The 13,304-nt window shown below is 37.7% G+C and overlaps 1 protein-coding gene across 4 annotated transcripts in view; it reads right to left on the reverse strand.

The window, feature by feature from the left end:
- Nucleotides 1-13,304, reverse strand: part of RNF20 (ring finger protein 20) — a 49,542-nt gene that overhangs the window by 7,747 nt on the left and 28,491 nt on the right. For all 4 annotated transcript variants that reach the window (XM_039322176.1, XM_039322175.1, XM_039322172.1 and 1 more), the window contains exons 7-16: nt 10,996-11,142; nt 10,008-10,085; nt 9,765-9,884; nt 6,754-6,933; nt 6,007-6,142; nt 5,205-5,326; nt 3,629-4,020; nt 2,852-2,969; nt 1,980-2,129; nt 942-1,154 (exon numbers count right to left, since the gene is read on the reverse strand). In XM_039322176.1, coding sequence (XP_039178110.1) covers nt 942-1,154; nt 1,980-2,129; nt 2,852-2,969; nt 3,629-4,020; nt 5,205-5,326; nt 6,007-6,142; nt 6,754-6,933; nt 9,765-9,884; nt 10,008-10,085; nt 10,996-11,142 — 1,656 coding nt within the window. The remainder of the gene's footprint in view (nt 1-941; nt 1,155-1,979; nt 2,130-2,851; nt 2,970-3,628; nt 4,021-5,204; nt 5,327-6,006; nt 6,143-6,753; nt 6,934-9,764; nt 9,885-10,007; nt 10,086-10,995; nt 11,143-13,304) is intronic.

Below are 13,304 nucleotides of genomic sequence, written 5' to 3' on the forward strand. Positions count from 1 at the left end.
ATGCTCCAGAAATCAACATCTACATTTAACACCGTGTTCTGCATTCGAATGATGTCAAAACATATGCTTAACATATTTATTTCAGATTTAGTCTACCACATACATTGTGACAAAACAATAAGCCAACTATGGAAATTATGTCTCCAAAACACAAGAACTTTTTCAAATTGCCAATTTAGATTTTCATGTCTATGGCCCAAATCATATAACTCAATATTCTTTATGGTATTAAGAAAGCATTGCCCCCAAATTCCCCTGATATGACTTCAATGTTATCAAACTGTTGCCCCCAAATCCACCCCATATCCTGCTTCCCTGTAAATAATAAAGTTTCTTTCTTATTCTCCATAGCATTCCTCTGAAAAGACCATGCCTGGACCAAAAATCTATTATTGCTTCAAAATAGGTACAGGTCATTTTCTTATGAATTGAATACACACACACGCCCACACGCCCCTTTAAAAAATGGCTTCTGGGGCATATAAGGGGCAAGTCATTAATACAGGGATATCGCTGGATGAGCAGGGTTGAAACCTGTAGCCCTTTTGTGAATGACTACTCAGAATAGTTGCATTCAGGGTATTGGAGGCTTAATCCATCTATTTGGGGAGCTGTTTTGTTTTCTGTAAAACAAAAAACAGTGTCACTAAAAATCAAACATTTGTCACAAAATATTAGCAGCTTGACATGGGGGGGGTGTCTCAAAATGGGACTGCAGTCACTCATACTTACAGGTTGTCCACCCCTATGTAAAAAGATACCTGATTACTGCCAAAGTGCTCAAAAAGAAAATTGTGGTAAAGTTGTACGCAAAACCCAGTCTTAAGATACAGTCTCTCACTGATGACAACAATTGCATTTTCAACTTATGGGTTGGTCAAAGAGGCCAAGCCATACTTTGGGGATCCTATTTCATTCCTCTCCTCATTCCCCCCACTTGCCTGTGTCTTCAGGGTAAGAACTTGGTCTGCCAGCTCCTCCTTTTCCTCTTTTAAAAGCTTATGGATCTGGTTAGATTTGATGCGTTCCGACATGAGCTTGAAGTTGGCGTCGTCTTTTTCCCTCAGCTGCTGCATCAGGCGGATGTTTTGCTCTTGCATGTCTTCAAAGGCCTGGCCTGTAACATCCATTTCAGATAACCGGGCTTCTTCCTCCTGCAATTTGAGCGGGAGACGGTTTCCACCTTTCCTGGATACTGTGATACAAGTAAGTGAATGTGTGGGCACTTGACAGGAGGGGATATAAATGATGATTTTTTTAAAGTGATATCATCATGCAAGCAAATACAGGTAGTGCTTACTTAAAAACCACAATTGGGACCGGCAACTCGGTCACTAAGCAAAGTGGTCGCTGGGTGAAACCGCAACCGTGCTTACAATCTTACTTCAGCTCTCCTTTGCTTTACAGACCTGCAAAGGTTGTAAACGCAAGGACTGGCTGCAAAGTTAACGTTTTCATCACCTTCACAAGCAGAAAGAGTTGTTGCATGAGGCGGTCACTAAAAGAGGACTATTTTTATATTGCAATCTATGTATTTACTTCAGACATCAGGACTCAAATATGTAACAGCAGCATTTGCATGATGGCATCATCATAAGGATGTCATCATTGCGGCATCATCTGTTTGTGATGAAAAAAATAAACTATTGGGAGCGTCTAGATTTTCTTTTTAGTTATTGGCATATAATTTAAACAAAAGTATTAATTAACTTAAACTGTCTAATGTAGTATATCCTGGATTCTACCTTTCTGATACATATGATTTACCACAAATAGGCATTTCCCTAGCTAAGTAGATGACTCCATTTGGACATGGATAGTTCGTGGGGATGGGTAGTAAGAAGACAGAAAAATATCGACATTCTACAATCCAATCACCTCTTATTTAGTCATTAAGAGTAAATCAAAGATTTAGCATCCTTGAGGAATAACACCACCTGCTCTACTTGCCTCTCAACCATCTCATTACCACCTCTTACCTGTTTTGCCATGGCTAGTTTCTTCTGCAAGTATTCTATCTGTTCTTCCACGGCCCGGATTTTTCGGAGAGCATCCTCATCAGCCATCTTTTTGCTCTCTTTCTTCTCCTTATCCTCCAATTCCTTCAGTCTTTGCCTTAGTTCTTCCAACTATACGAACAGAATTGTCCAGGAGAAAAGATTTTTCGTTTTTTGTTTGTTTTTAAAAGGGGGGGACAGAAAATGAATATGCAAACAATAAAGGAGGAGAAGAGCTCAAAGAATCCTAAAGTTTGTTCATGATTACTTGGAGGATGTAAAAAGAAGCTTTGATAGACTTGCTAATTAGCACTAGACAGAATGCCATCTTACAAAATTTCATAAAAAAAGAGGACTCCACATCAACCTGCTGAACTGTAGCACTTCAAGAGAGAGGAAGAGGAACCATATCATTGATTTAAATGAAAAAAAAAAAACCCAGAATTTATTCCATTCCAGTTTGTGACACAAAAAGATAATGACTTGTGGCATGTTCTTTTATATTCATTATAAGATCAGTATGTCACTAAAGTCCAATTCCCAAATATTCTTGTTTTCCTGTTCTCTTTGGTTCTTGTTTTTTCTTTGTTCCATGTCTTTTTAGACTGCAAGGAAAAAGCAAGGATTTTTTTTTTATGGATTTGTAAGCCAAACTGGGTACATTTCCAACTAACAATCTGAATGCTTGAAATACAGACTATTAAAGGATAGACAATAGACATTCAATGGAGATCACTTCTAAATTGACTCCCAAGTTTCCAAATTGCTTTATGATGCTTTAAAAAAAAAAATCAGAGTCCAATGTGGGAGAGATTAGAACAGAAAGTACTTTGGACCACATCAAACATGATTACCTCAGCTTTTGCCTTCTTTTCAGCAGCCATCAGTTGAACTTTGTCTCTCTGCTCTTTGGGAGCAGAGCGGTACATATCTAACAATAACTTCATTTCTTTCTGGCTCTCTTGTGCCTTCCTGAGAACATTGGAAAATAAAACAGAATTTGTAAGGGTAAAATAGTATAGCAGTCTAGTTGCAAACAACAATCCAGCTCACACTTTCCATTAAGTTAGGGCTTATGATGCTGGGGACAAAACAGAAAAAAAGGCTATTTGTTTTGTTCTATAAGTGTGATGGAACAAATCAATAAATGATCTCGACCCTAGACAGTCACAACTGGAGGCTGCAACTTGCTAAGTGAAAATTCCAAAAAGCTACATGCCTCATAGGAGAAAACCTGAAAAAATACTGGCTGTGAAATGTGGTAGTATTTGTTTATCACCATCCCTTTGCAAATGGCCTAGAAATTACAACTTATATAGCTGAAAGGCTATTGATTGGTCCTGAATGCTGGGAGCATCTCACACAGATGCTTCATCACTTCATTGGCGCAGGCAGCCTTAAAGCAATCCCAGGTGACTTCCACAAATCCAGGGATCTCCTTTGTAAATTGATAATATCTGTAAAGTTTAACCCACTGTTAAAATTAAAACACTTTTCAAGATCTGGGACCCAACTTTAATCCCTGTTTCTTTTCTTGACACAGAAATGTCATATAAGGACCACAACATAAACAGTTATCTTCAGCTATTACAGTACAGTTCCCCAAGAAAACAAAATGCAGATCAACTTACTTAAGATCTGATTTCAATTGCTTGACCAATTCAGCTTCTCTCTTCCTTCCATCATCATGTTTCCCTTTGTCCTTTTCTTTGGTAGATTCTCTCTCCTTCTCCGATTCCTTTTGCTTCTGCTTTTCCCTTTCCCTTTCTTTCTCTTTTTCCCTTTCCCTTTCTTTCTCTTTTTCCTTTTCTTTCTCCCGTTCCCGCTCCTTTTCTCGCCTTTCTCTCTCCCGTTCTTCTTCATCTCGCTTTGCTTTAGTTTCCAAGGCATCCTCAGAGGGTCCCTTGGAAGTTGCAGCATGAGAAGGATCCTCAGCTTCTTGCTTGATCTCTGGTGGTTCCTCCTTGGTGTCTTCAGTACTGGATTGGGAATGCAGGACAGCACTGCCACTGCGAGAACGAGTCTGGAGTAGAAGAACAATATATTAGGGATACTTTTGACGTGGGTCTTCAAAAAACACCTCTTGTTCTTTACCTTCATTTTACAGCGCTAGCCAAAACACACCAAAGCAATTTCAAACGTGGGGTAGGGTGGGACACTTTTCTGTTCACCCAAATGTGAAAATACAGAGATCATTGTATATTATCCTTCACGCCCTGTGTAATTGGTACATGCAAATATTCTGTTTTAAAGCTGGAATATTATTGATAGCAGCAAGAATGCTCCGTGCACAAAAATAGAAAGATACTTTAATTCCCACAATAGATGACTGGCTGGAAAAACTGATGCAATTAGCACTGAAATAGCTAAATTGACTGACCTAAACAAAGAGTACAGCTAACTTTGGAAACCGCTTCTCGACTTTGTGCCCGAGGTGGAAAAAAGTGAAACTTTGACTTTGGGTTTTGCTGATTAGATAGATTTGTTGTTATAGAAATGACTAGTAGGTATTATTATATAAAAGTAAAAAACTGTGGCTGTATATTATTATTTTAATCTACTGTGCTAAAAAGGGTAGGAAGACAATGCTATTCTTTCCTTTTCCTCTTTATTCCTACACCTGTCTTTCCTTCTTCCTCCCCTACTTTGCCACTACTTTCATATTTTTTCGTATTTTATATTTTAATAAACTAATAAACAATTTGGAACTTGAGGGTGGAATATTATGGGAATTCTGAGATACTATAATACATTCTGGAGGTGGGCCAGCAATCTTGAGAAATAAAATTTTCTGAAACAGGCTGTGTTTTGTGGTATTCTGATCACTACCAGACCATTACTGGAAATTCAGATTCACGTGTTCTAGAACAGAAAGAGAACCTCCCAAATGATCTATCTCCAGATTGCAGTGTTTTCTGTACACACGTTACCTTTTTTTTTTTTCAACATTTCATTTACTGTACTTTTCTGTAAAAATAGCCAGAATGGATCATTTAAAGAAACTAAAACTATTTGGGCAGTCGTTTAAGAAACATTTCTAATAGGATTATTTATAAAATGATAAATATAAAGCACTGTCTTGGGGGAAAAAAAGCACAGCTGGTCATGCAAACACTATCCCACATGTTCTTCAAACCTGAATTAATGCACCCATCTTTTTGCTTCCAGTTTTTTTTGAGACAATCTTTATTTTCCCATCTCCCTTACCTTGCTCAAGTCAGACTGAGCCTCCCTCAGCTTCCTCTTATATCTCAGCACCTCCCCTTTTAGCTGGTGATTGTGATTTTGGAGACTGCTGATGAGGTGGCGCATCTCTCGATTGATGGGGCCTACAACACACACACATAACAGATGTGTTACATCAACTTCTCCTCAATTTTGCCATTAATAACCCTTCCTCAAACAGACTAATTCCTAGACTAATTGTAACTAATGGTGATTTGTATTAGGGAGGATTAATACAAGCTTTCAAAACAAATGAAATGTCACCTCTCAATGACCAAAAGACCCTCTTGGGCCTCAGATCATTTCCAGTGCCAGCAATGCTGCACACAAAGACAGTGTCAGGGTTTCATATTAATCACCAGAACTTTGCAGATGATCAAGTAGCAGCCATCCTTCAAAATGGTGCTTATAAAGGGCTTTGGTTCCTGTGATTCTAGCAATCCAATTACAAAAGGATCTATGGTGGAATAAAAAAATATTGCAAGAACACGCAGAAAGTGCCCTTAAAAAGCCCCATGCTAATAGATCAAAAATATTGTACTGTAGAAGCTGAATCCTCATGACTTACAATCATCCATCCACCTATCCATTAGATTTGTCTGCTATCATGCTTGGGGGCTTGTTTAAAAGTTCATCTAAATTTTAAAACTAATGGCCCTTTAATGTTAAACTACAAAGAGCTATGTCACTGGTGAAGTTATGCAGTGTTAAAAAGATTATTTGTGCAGCTGGCTTTGCAAAATCAACGAAGAAGGATTTCTAGGAAAGAACTGGTATGAAGTACCTGCTTGTTCGTTAGCTGCAAGAGTCTGTTCAAATTCAATCCGCAACATCTCATATTCCTTACGAACCTGGGCAAGAGTGTCTTCCAGCTGAATAACCTCTGTTCGTAATTTCTTGTGTAAGCTGACTTCATCCCGCTGGAAGACAAAATGATAGTTACTGCATTAATGCTGCCAGGATGAAGAAAGGCTGTAGATACACTTTCTAAAACAGGGGTCCTTCAAACTTGGCCCTTTTCTGACTTGTGGACTTCAACTCCCAGAATTCCTCACCCAGCGCGCCTGGCTGAGGAATTCTGAGAGTTGAAGTCCACAAGTCATAAAAGGGCCAAGTTTGAAGACCCCTGTTCTAGAACCATAATGACTATTCCCATAACAGTTTATTTGAAACTGTCTTTGACATCTAAATATGATATCATCTATTTCTGTCTGCACTTTTTTTTTATTCTAAACCCTTTCTGAGGGATTTGGCCAGAATAGGTACTTGCTTATTTATCTACTAACAGCTTTTGTCTTTGCAATCTCCACCTGATTATCCTGATGATGACACACAGGCTTTATAGTTTGTGTTACAAAAACATTTTCACCCTGAAATGTTCCAGGCTAGCAAGAGCCACGTATCACATAGCTGGGATTAGTAGGAGTTACTGTTCAAAGCATTTGGAATGAGCAAAGCTGCAAAAGGTATAACACTCATTTTCTTATATTTTCAGGACAAAGTAGGAGACACAAAGGGAGAAAGCCATTACCTCAATCAGTTCCACCTGGCGCTGGTGAGTACTTCGGGTACCATGTAGCAGAGTGCGGGCTTCATCCAGCTGTGATTTTAACTGGAGGCTCTCATTATATAATACAGAGAACTGGGACTGCATGCAACGGTATTCTGGAGTTTCCTTCACTACCTCTTCCACTGCTCGCCTTAGATCCACCTGGTTGGGCCCAGGAAAGAGAACAGAAGTGATTCATTTATACTTGATAGAAATAAAGGCAACAAAAATGCAGTCCAAAAAACACACAAAGAAAGCAATCTGAAAGTTAGGCTTAGGTATTACCCTTTCGTTCATAACAATCCTTGGACAATCCTTGGAACCAAAGCTAGCTTTTCTACAAATTCTTTCCATGGTCGTTTAATAAAATAAAATAAAATTGATGTCAAGCTTTTACATAAAATCCCAAATGGCCATTAAAAAAGAGAATAACAATAAATTATGAAATCTGGCAATATAATCTGAAACTAGTCATAATTCGTAAGTTAAAGCTTATACATGTAGTAAACATTTATGTATTACTCTGATGAAATATAAACAATAGCCTGCATATTTTGTAGCAAACTTTATATGTGGCATAATAAAGAGGGTGCAACATGATCTCCAAACCATTTTATTAGAGTATCTTGAAGGCAAAATAAACAGAGAAGCTAAAAGAAAGGCAGGACAATTTCCTAAACGGAAGTTCAGGCAACTGTATTCAATTCATACCATGAGATATATCACTGGATATTTTGATGCAATGTATTAAAACTAGAAGTTTAGGGTACAATCAAAATTGTTCTTTTTAGTCTGGAGAGATTTATATTATTAATCTATTTGACAGAAACTAAGGAGAAACTTTCTGACAGTTAAAACAATTAACCAGTGGAACAACTTGCCTCCCGAAGTGATGAAAACTGGAGGTTTTTAAGAAGAGACTGGACAGCCATTTGTCTGAAATGGTACAGGGTTTCCTGCCTGAGCAGGGGGGTTTGACTAGATGACCTCCAAGGTCACTTCCAACTTTATGTTGTTGTTATTATTATTGTTGTTGTTGTCATCATCATTATTATTATTACTATTATTATTATATTGTTATTGTTATTAACATCTATACCATGGAAAATCCCAGAAAAAAAGCAAGCTATGTGTGTGCAAGAATTTATAACCTTGGTTCACATTTCTGTCTATATATCTATATCACAGATTCTCAATCTTGGCAACTTGAAAATGTGTGACTTCCAGAATTCCTCAGCCAGCATGTTGGCTGGAGAAGTCTGAAATTTAAATTCCATATATCTTCAGGCTGCCAAGGCTGAGGAACACTGGTCAGTATTAAGGATGCATGCTTTAGATTTGTTTCTTCAACTGATGATTGCCTACAAACAAAATACACTGGAACCAGTTATTTATCAATTTGATGGCATTGCTGAAACCCTGATACCTCAAGGACACACCAATATACTTACCCCAAGAGCAGCAAGTGTTCAACACTGCCATTCCCCCACCTGCAACATGGCTCTGAATGCTTGATTTTTACTGAGACCTGACTTTATTTTATAGCATATGAGTGATGTCACCTATTAAATGTTGCAATTATATCATTGCAATAAGGCTAAAGTTTCAAGAAGTTTTCAACTGATCAACTTAATAATCAGTGTTATTCCTACTGTATGTTCCTTGCAATAAAATATGTATCACAACATGTCCCTAATTTCAAGAGACATTTTTTAAGTTCTCTAAGGCAATGGAATGATCTTAATATCTTAGACTGTATTTTTATTTTCCCAAGTAAAATCAAAACACACAAGATATCTAGGACATCATATATACAACATTGCTCATGTATATTTTGGGCATCCTGTAAAAAGAACAATGCAGATGGACACTATGAGAAGATGGTCAATTCAACAGCCATCTAGTTAAAGCTAAGCAAATCGTAGCGGGGATGTGTGTGTGTGTCAGAGACTAGATGGAAGAGTGCTTCAGACCTTAACTATCTGGCTTTCAGCCGTATGAAGAAAATATATATTAAATAATGTATGTAATAATCTTGTCATTAGCAATCTGTTTCTATTTTGGAATAAATATCTGAGTAATATTTAAGATAATAAAGACAAAGTGTGTTGCTATTATTTCCAGCTTGCTTTATTAGCCCAGAGGAGGGCAGCATTGCATCAAACCTGCAATCTAACTACCAATTACAATGAAGCTAACATACTAAAATCAATACAGCTTGTAGAAAATGTGGAGTTATACACTCTTGCAATACTTTTTTTAAAGCATGTAATGTAGGTATTTTTACTGCATATATATATATATATATATATATATATATATATATATATATACACACACATATATATATATGTTTTTAGCATTATTAACCATACATATACATATACACATATACACATATACATACATACATACATACATACATACGTTTTATTCCTGGCTTGTGAGCCACCCAGAATTTGATTTTGAGAAGGGTAGCCATACAAATGTTATTAATAAATAAATACATTCACTGTACTAATGCAACAATCTGCCCTTTATGTGAGTTGCTGTGGTTAGAAAGGGCCACCTTTGGCTCCAGGAGATATTCCCATCAGCAGTGATCTACTGAGCCAAAGCTGAAAGTCTCTTCCTGGAAAGAGAGCTGCTTTCAGTTCTTCTTGGATTGGCCTGTCTCATCCACTCATCCAGGCTGACTACTATACTCTTATGAATAAGCAGCAGACTGTAAAGGTTTGGGGTTAGGACTCTGACCAAAAGCCAATGGTCTTCCTGACCTAAACTTCTGGTCATGTCCTCCAAGTACTGCACAGATTTCATCTCAGCAGAAATTCCTTTGTCCATTCAGAAGACACGTTTGGAAAAACTACTGACTGCTAATTCTGACTATGAGATGGACTCCAAAATGAAAACCTTTCTGGTGTGAGAGTGAACTACACTTACAAATTTAACTCAGTTTCCAGACTTTTGGGAAGCACATGCCCCATTCCTACCTTTAGCTTGTCATTCTGAGTGGTTACCTCCTCAAGATCCTGGCGCAATTTTTCTAGCTCACTCAAACGGTTTTGGGCAAGCTCCTTGTTTTCCTCAAGTTCTGCATTCATCTCCTCAAACTGCAAAATGGAAGAACACCAGGACCACACATTTATAACATCCTTTGCTTTATGCTCTCACTCTGTTCCCCTCCCCCGGTGCCTCTATTTTTTTATAACCTGCAACTGAACCTTAAAAGTTACCTTTCGAGAGTTGATTGTGATTGTACCTCCATAGAGACTGCTACCTGCTCCATATACCTTGTATCCTTTTGAGTTTACCTGAAAGGTTTACAATTTTTAAAAAAACAAATATTTTACAGCTGTTATTAACAGGGCACTGTTCACAAAGCTGCATATTGTGCAAAATGAAAACTTTTCCAATTGGAGTTAAGGGCTGATCCTCACGGCCATCATTAAACAGAAAATGATAATGTATTTGGTCTCCCCAACTTTTTTGAAAATGTTGCTTTAAGATTTCCCGCTGCATTTATGAAAGTTAAAAAGCTTTTGGTTTGTTTTTCTGTGTGTGCATTTTAACTTTTGAAAAGAAATTATCAATAACAATAATTTCTGCCCCTCATGGAGATGTGTCTAGATGATGCAAAAAAAAAAAGAGTGGATTACAGAAATATTTAGCTATGGTTCATAAAGAAAAAAACACTGAATTAAAGACTTCACTCTGACTCAAAACAATTTCAAATGAGGTGTGAGAGCAAGCCAAATTCCAAAATGTTATTCAAACCTGAGTAACTGAACACATTGCTTTTAGAATATTTATTATAATAATACAATTTTATTTCTTTCGGGAAAAGGCAGTAAGCTATTCAAAGCACTACCACAAACTATTAGAAAACTTTTCATAAGTGAGCAGCCCTCATCATCTGTCCAAAAGGAGGTTCCACTCACTTTCAAGAAAATTTTCCAAGAGGAAATTTAAAGTAGGAAGCTTTTTTTTTCTGAAAGGCAGTATATTTACATTTTACTTCCTCTAATTTCATCCATTTGGTTTCCAGTTCTCATTTTAAATAAACCTGCTATACTTTACAAACACTGTGCAACTTCAGAGACCTTCACTGAAATGCGAAATGCCTACTTAAGTAGGAAAGAAAATCCAAGTTGATAACCACATTTTCACATTTCCCAAGAAATATGTTATGTTCCTATTGTTTAATCTGGGACTGCCACTTACTCTTTCTAGAACATCTGCAAGGTGCCTGTTCAACCGCTGTTCTCGTTTGCGAATTTTGTCCGTATCCCACTGCAAGTCGTCAATTGTAGTCTCTAGCACAGATACACGAGACTCTGCTGTCTCTACTTTCCCTTGTAATTTGGAAAACTGAGGCAAAGAAATTAGAAGGGATAGAAGTTAAAATGAGATTCCTATGTTTATTCTCAGAGTGACGACTCAGTTTTGACAATCTTTGTCTTACACAAAAGTCTCAAATTTTACTCATATGCCTTCACCAAGGTTGCCACAAGCTTGCAAACAAAGCAATTTGCAGGGGCTACTAATGAAACTTCCCTTCTTGTTCCTCCCTTCCATGGCACCAACAGCCTATCCCAGTGATGGCAAACCTTTTAGAGACTGAGTGCCCAAACTGCAACCCAAAACCCACTTATGCATCGTCAGGTGCCGTGTGGGTGTGGCCCATTGGATGAGCGTGGTTGCGGTGGTAACGGCAGACTGGGTGGGACTAAAAAGTTCAATCAATCAATTCCAACTTTGCAAAATCTTTTTTTTCCCTGCGAGAAGTTGAAATTGACTGATTAATTGAAGCTTTTTTTTTTTGTACACGGCGGCAGAGGCCTAAAGCGAAAAGGTTTTATAAAACCCAGTTAAAGGCCTAGGACTGGGGCGATGGCACGCGTGCCCACAGAGAGGGCTCTGAATGCCGCCTCTGGTACCCATGCCATAGGTTTGCTACCACTAGCCTATCCCATTCAGGATTTCACTGCAAATTCCACAACCCATACACTATATGCATCCTATGAATGGCTTGTTTCTGTGCCACAGTGTTGAACACAACTCTAAAGACACCTTCACAGCATGAGCATCATTTCAGTTTTAAAATTCCAGTTACAGAATGCTTTTTCTGAAGCAATTGTTCATGCTGACTAATAATTACGGGATTGTTCTAATACAAAAGGAGAACAATGAATTAAACTACAGGCAGACCTAAAACGGAAGAGGCAAGTTTTTCATGTATTAATTTCTTGTTTAAGAAAGGTATGTCATGCTTCTCCCTTACAAAAGAAGGCATTGCTTTGACAGACTCGCAATTTTTAAACTGAATATTAAAAAAATACTTAAAGCACATTTATAGCTGAAAGCAAGACACAAAGAGAAAACTGAAAGTAACTAAACTTAATTGTTAGTGAGTAGGATTAAACAGCACCAGACTAAAATGGTCATTAAAAGTGAGAAATGCTGACCCCAAGAATCAACCTCTTGAACATCAAGAAACAAAGAAGAAACCAGAGCAGTTCAGAGAACAAATGACATACAGTAAACACAGCACACTCCAGAGAGCAATATTGCATTTTGACTTTGCTTTCATTTCCAAATACTGTCCAAAAGCTTCCCCCTATTGTCCATGCTGCAATATACAAGGCAAGAAGTGAATCTGGCCAGCATCTCTTTTTCTTAGCTAGTTATAATCTCTGTCCTCCAAGAATAATGCAAGGTACAGAACTACCTAAGTTCTGATCTTTTAGAGACAATGCAACCCTAACCACAATATACTGCACCTCAGTCCAAAACTAGTTTGATGGTTCACATTTAATTCACCTCCGTATATTACTGCATCCATATTCTCCATCTAGGACCCAAGAATGTCAAAAAAGCCTACCGCAACCATTGACGTTGACAACAGTAATGGGGAGATTATACTAAGGAGCTTTTGTCTTAAGAACTAATTTGGGGAGCAATATGTGTGAAACCTTACCACCTTAGCTGAGATTGTCAATTATTTGAGAATAAGTTGAGAAGGATATCAAGTGCCAAAGGTGAAACCATAACTTGGTAGGGATGAGAAGCCAGAATTTTATATCTTGTGCTCCTAGCATAAACATTATGAAGAAAACTGATGCTGTTTTCCCAATATCTGAATACACAGAATATCTGAGTGCAGCCATCTGCACCCACTTCTAGTAACCTCCAAAAGCCTATTCTTACCCGCAATCAACGTAAGAAGCTCCAAGTAGCAGTGTATTTATTTAACTTGGTGCGTTGGTGAATTCTAAAGTTTCAAGAGTTTTAGAATAAAAATAAATTTAAAATTAAGGACAAATATTTTATTTGCGCTTCTCATGATAGCTAATGAATGAAAAAAGACCCACTGTACCCATAGGATTCGTTAACAATGAACTGCACTCGGTATTGTTTCAGCTTTATTAGTGTGATACAGACAAACGCATACTATTCCCCCAATACCTGGCTGGCACTATGAGAGCTTTGCTTCCTGTTCTTCCTGTTTTCTTCTTCACACTCTGCTTTTA

The sequence above is a fragment of the Crotalus tigris genome, unplaced genomic scaffold (assembly GCF_016545835.1).
Source record: "Crotalus tigris isolate CLP2741 ecotype Arizona unplaced genomic scaffold, ASM1654583v1 scf7180000023864.505019, whole genome shotgun sequence".
NCBI classification, from domain to species: Eukaryota; Metazoa; Chordata; class Lepidosauria; order Squamata; family Viperidae; genus Crotalus; species Crotalus tigris.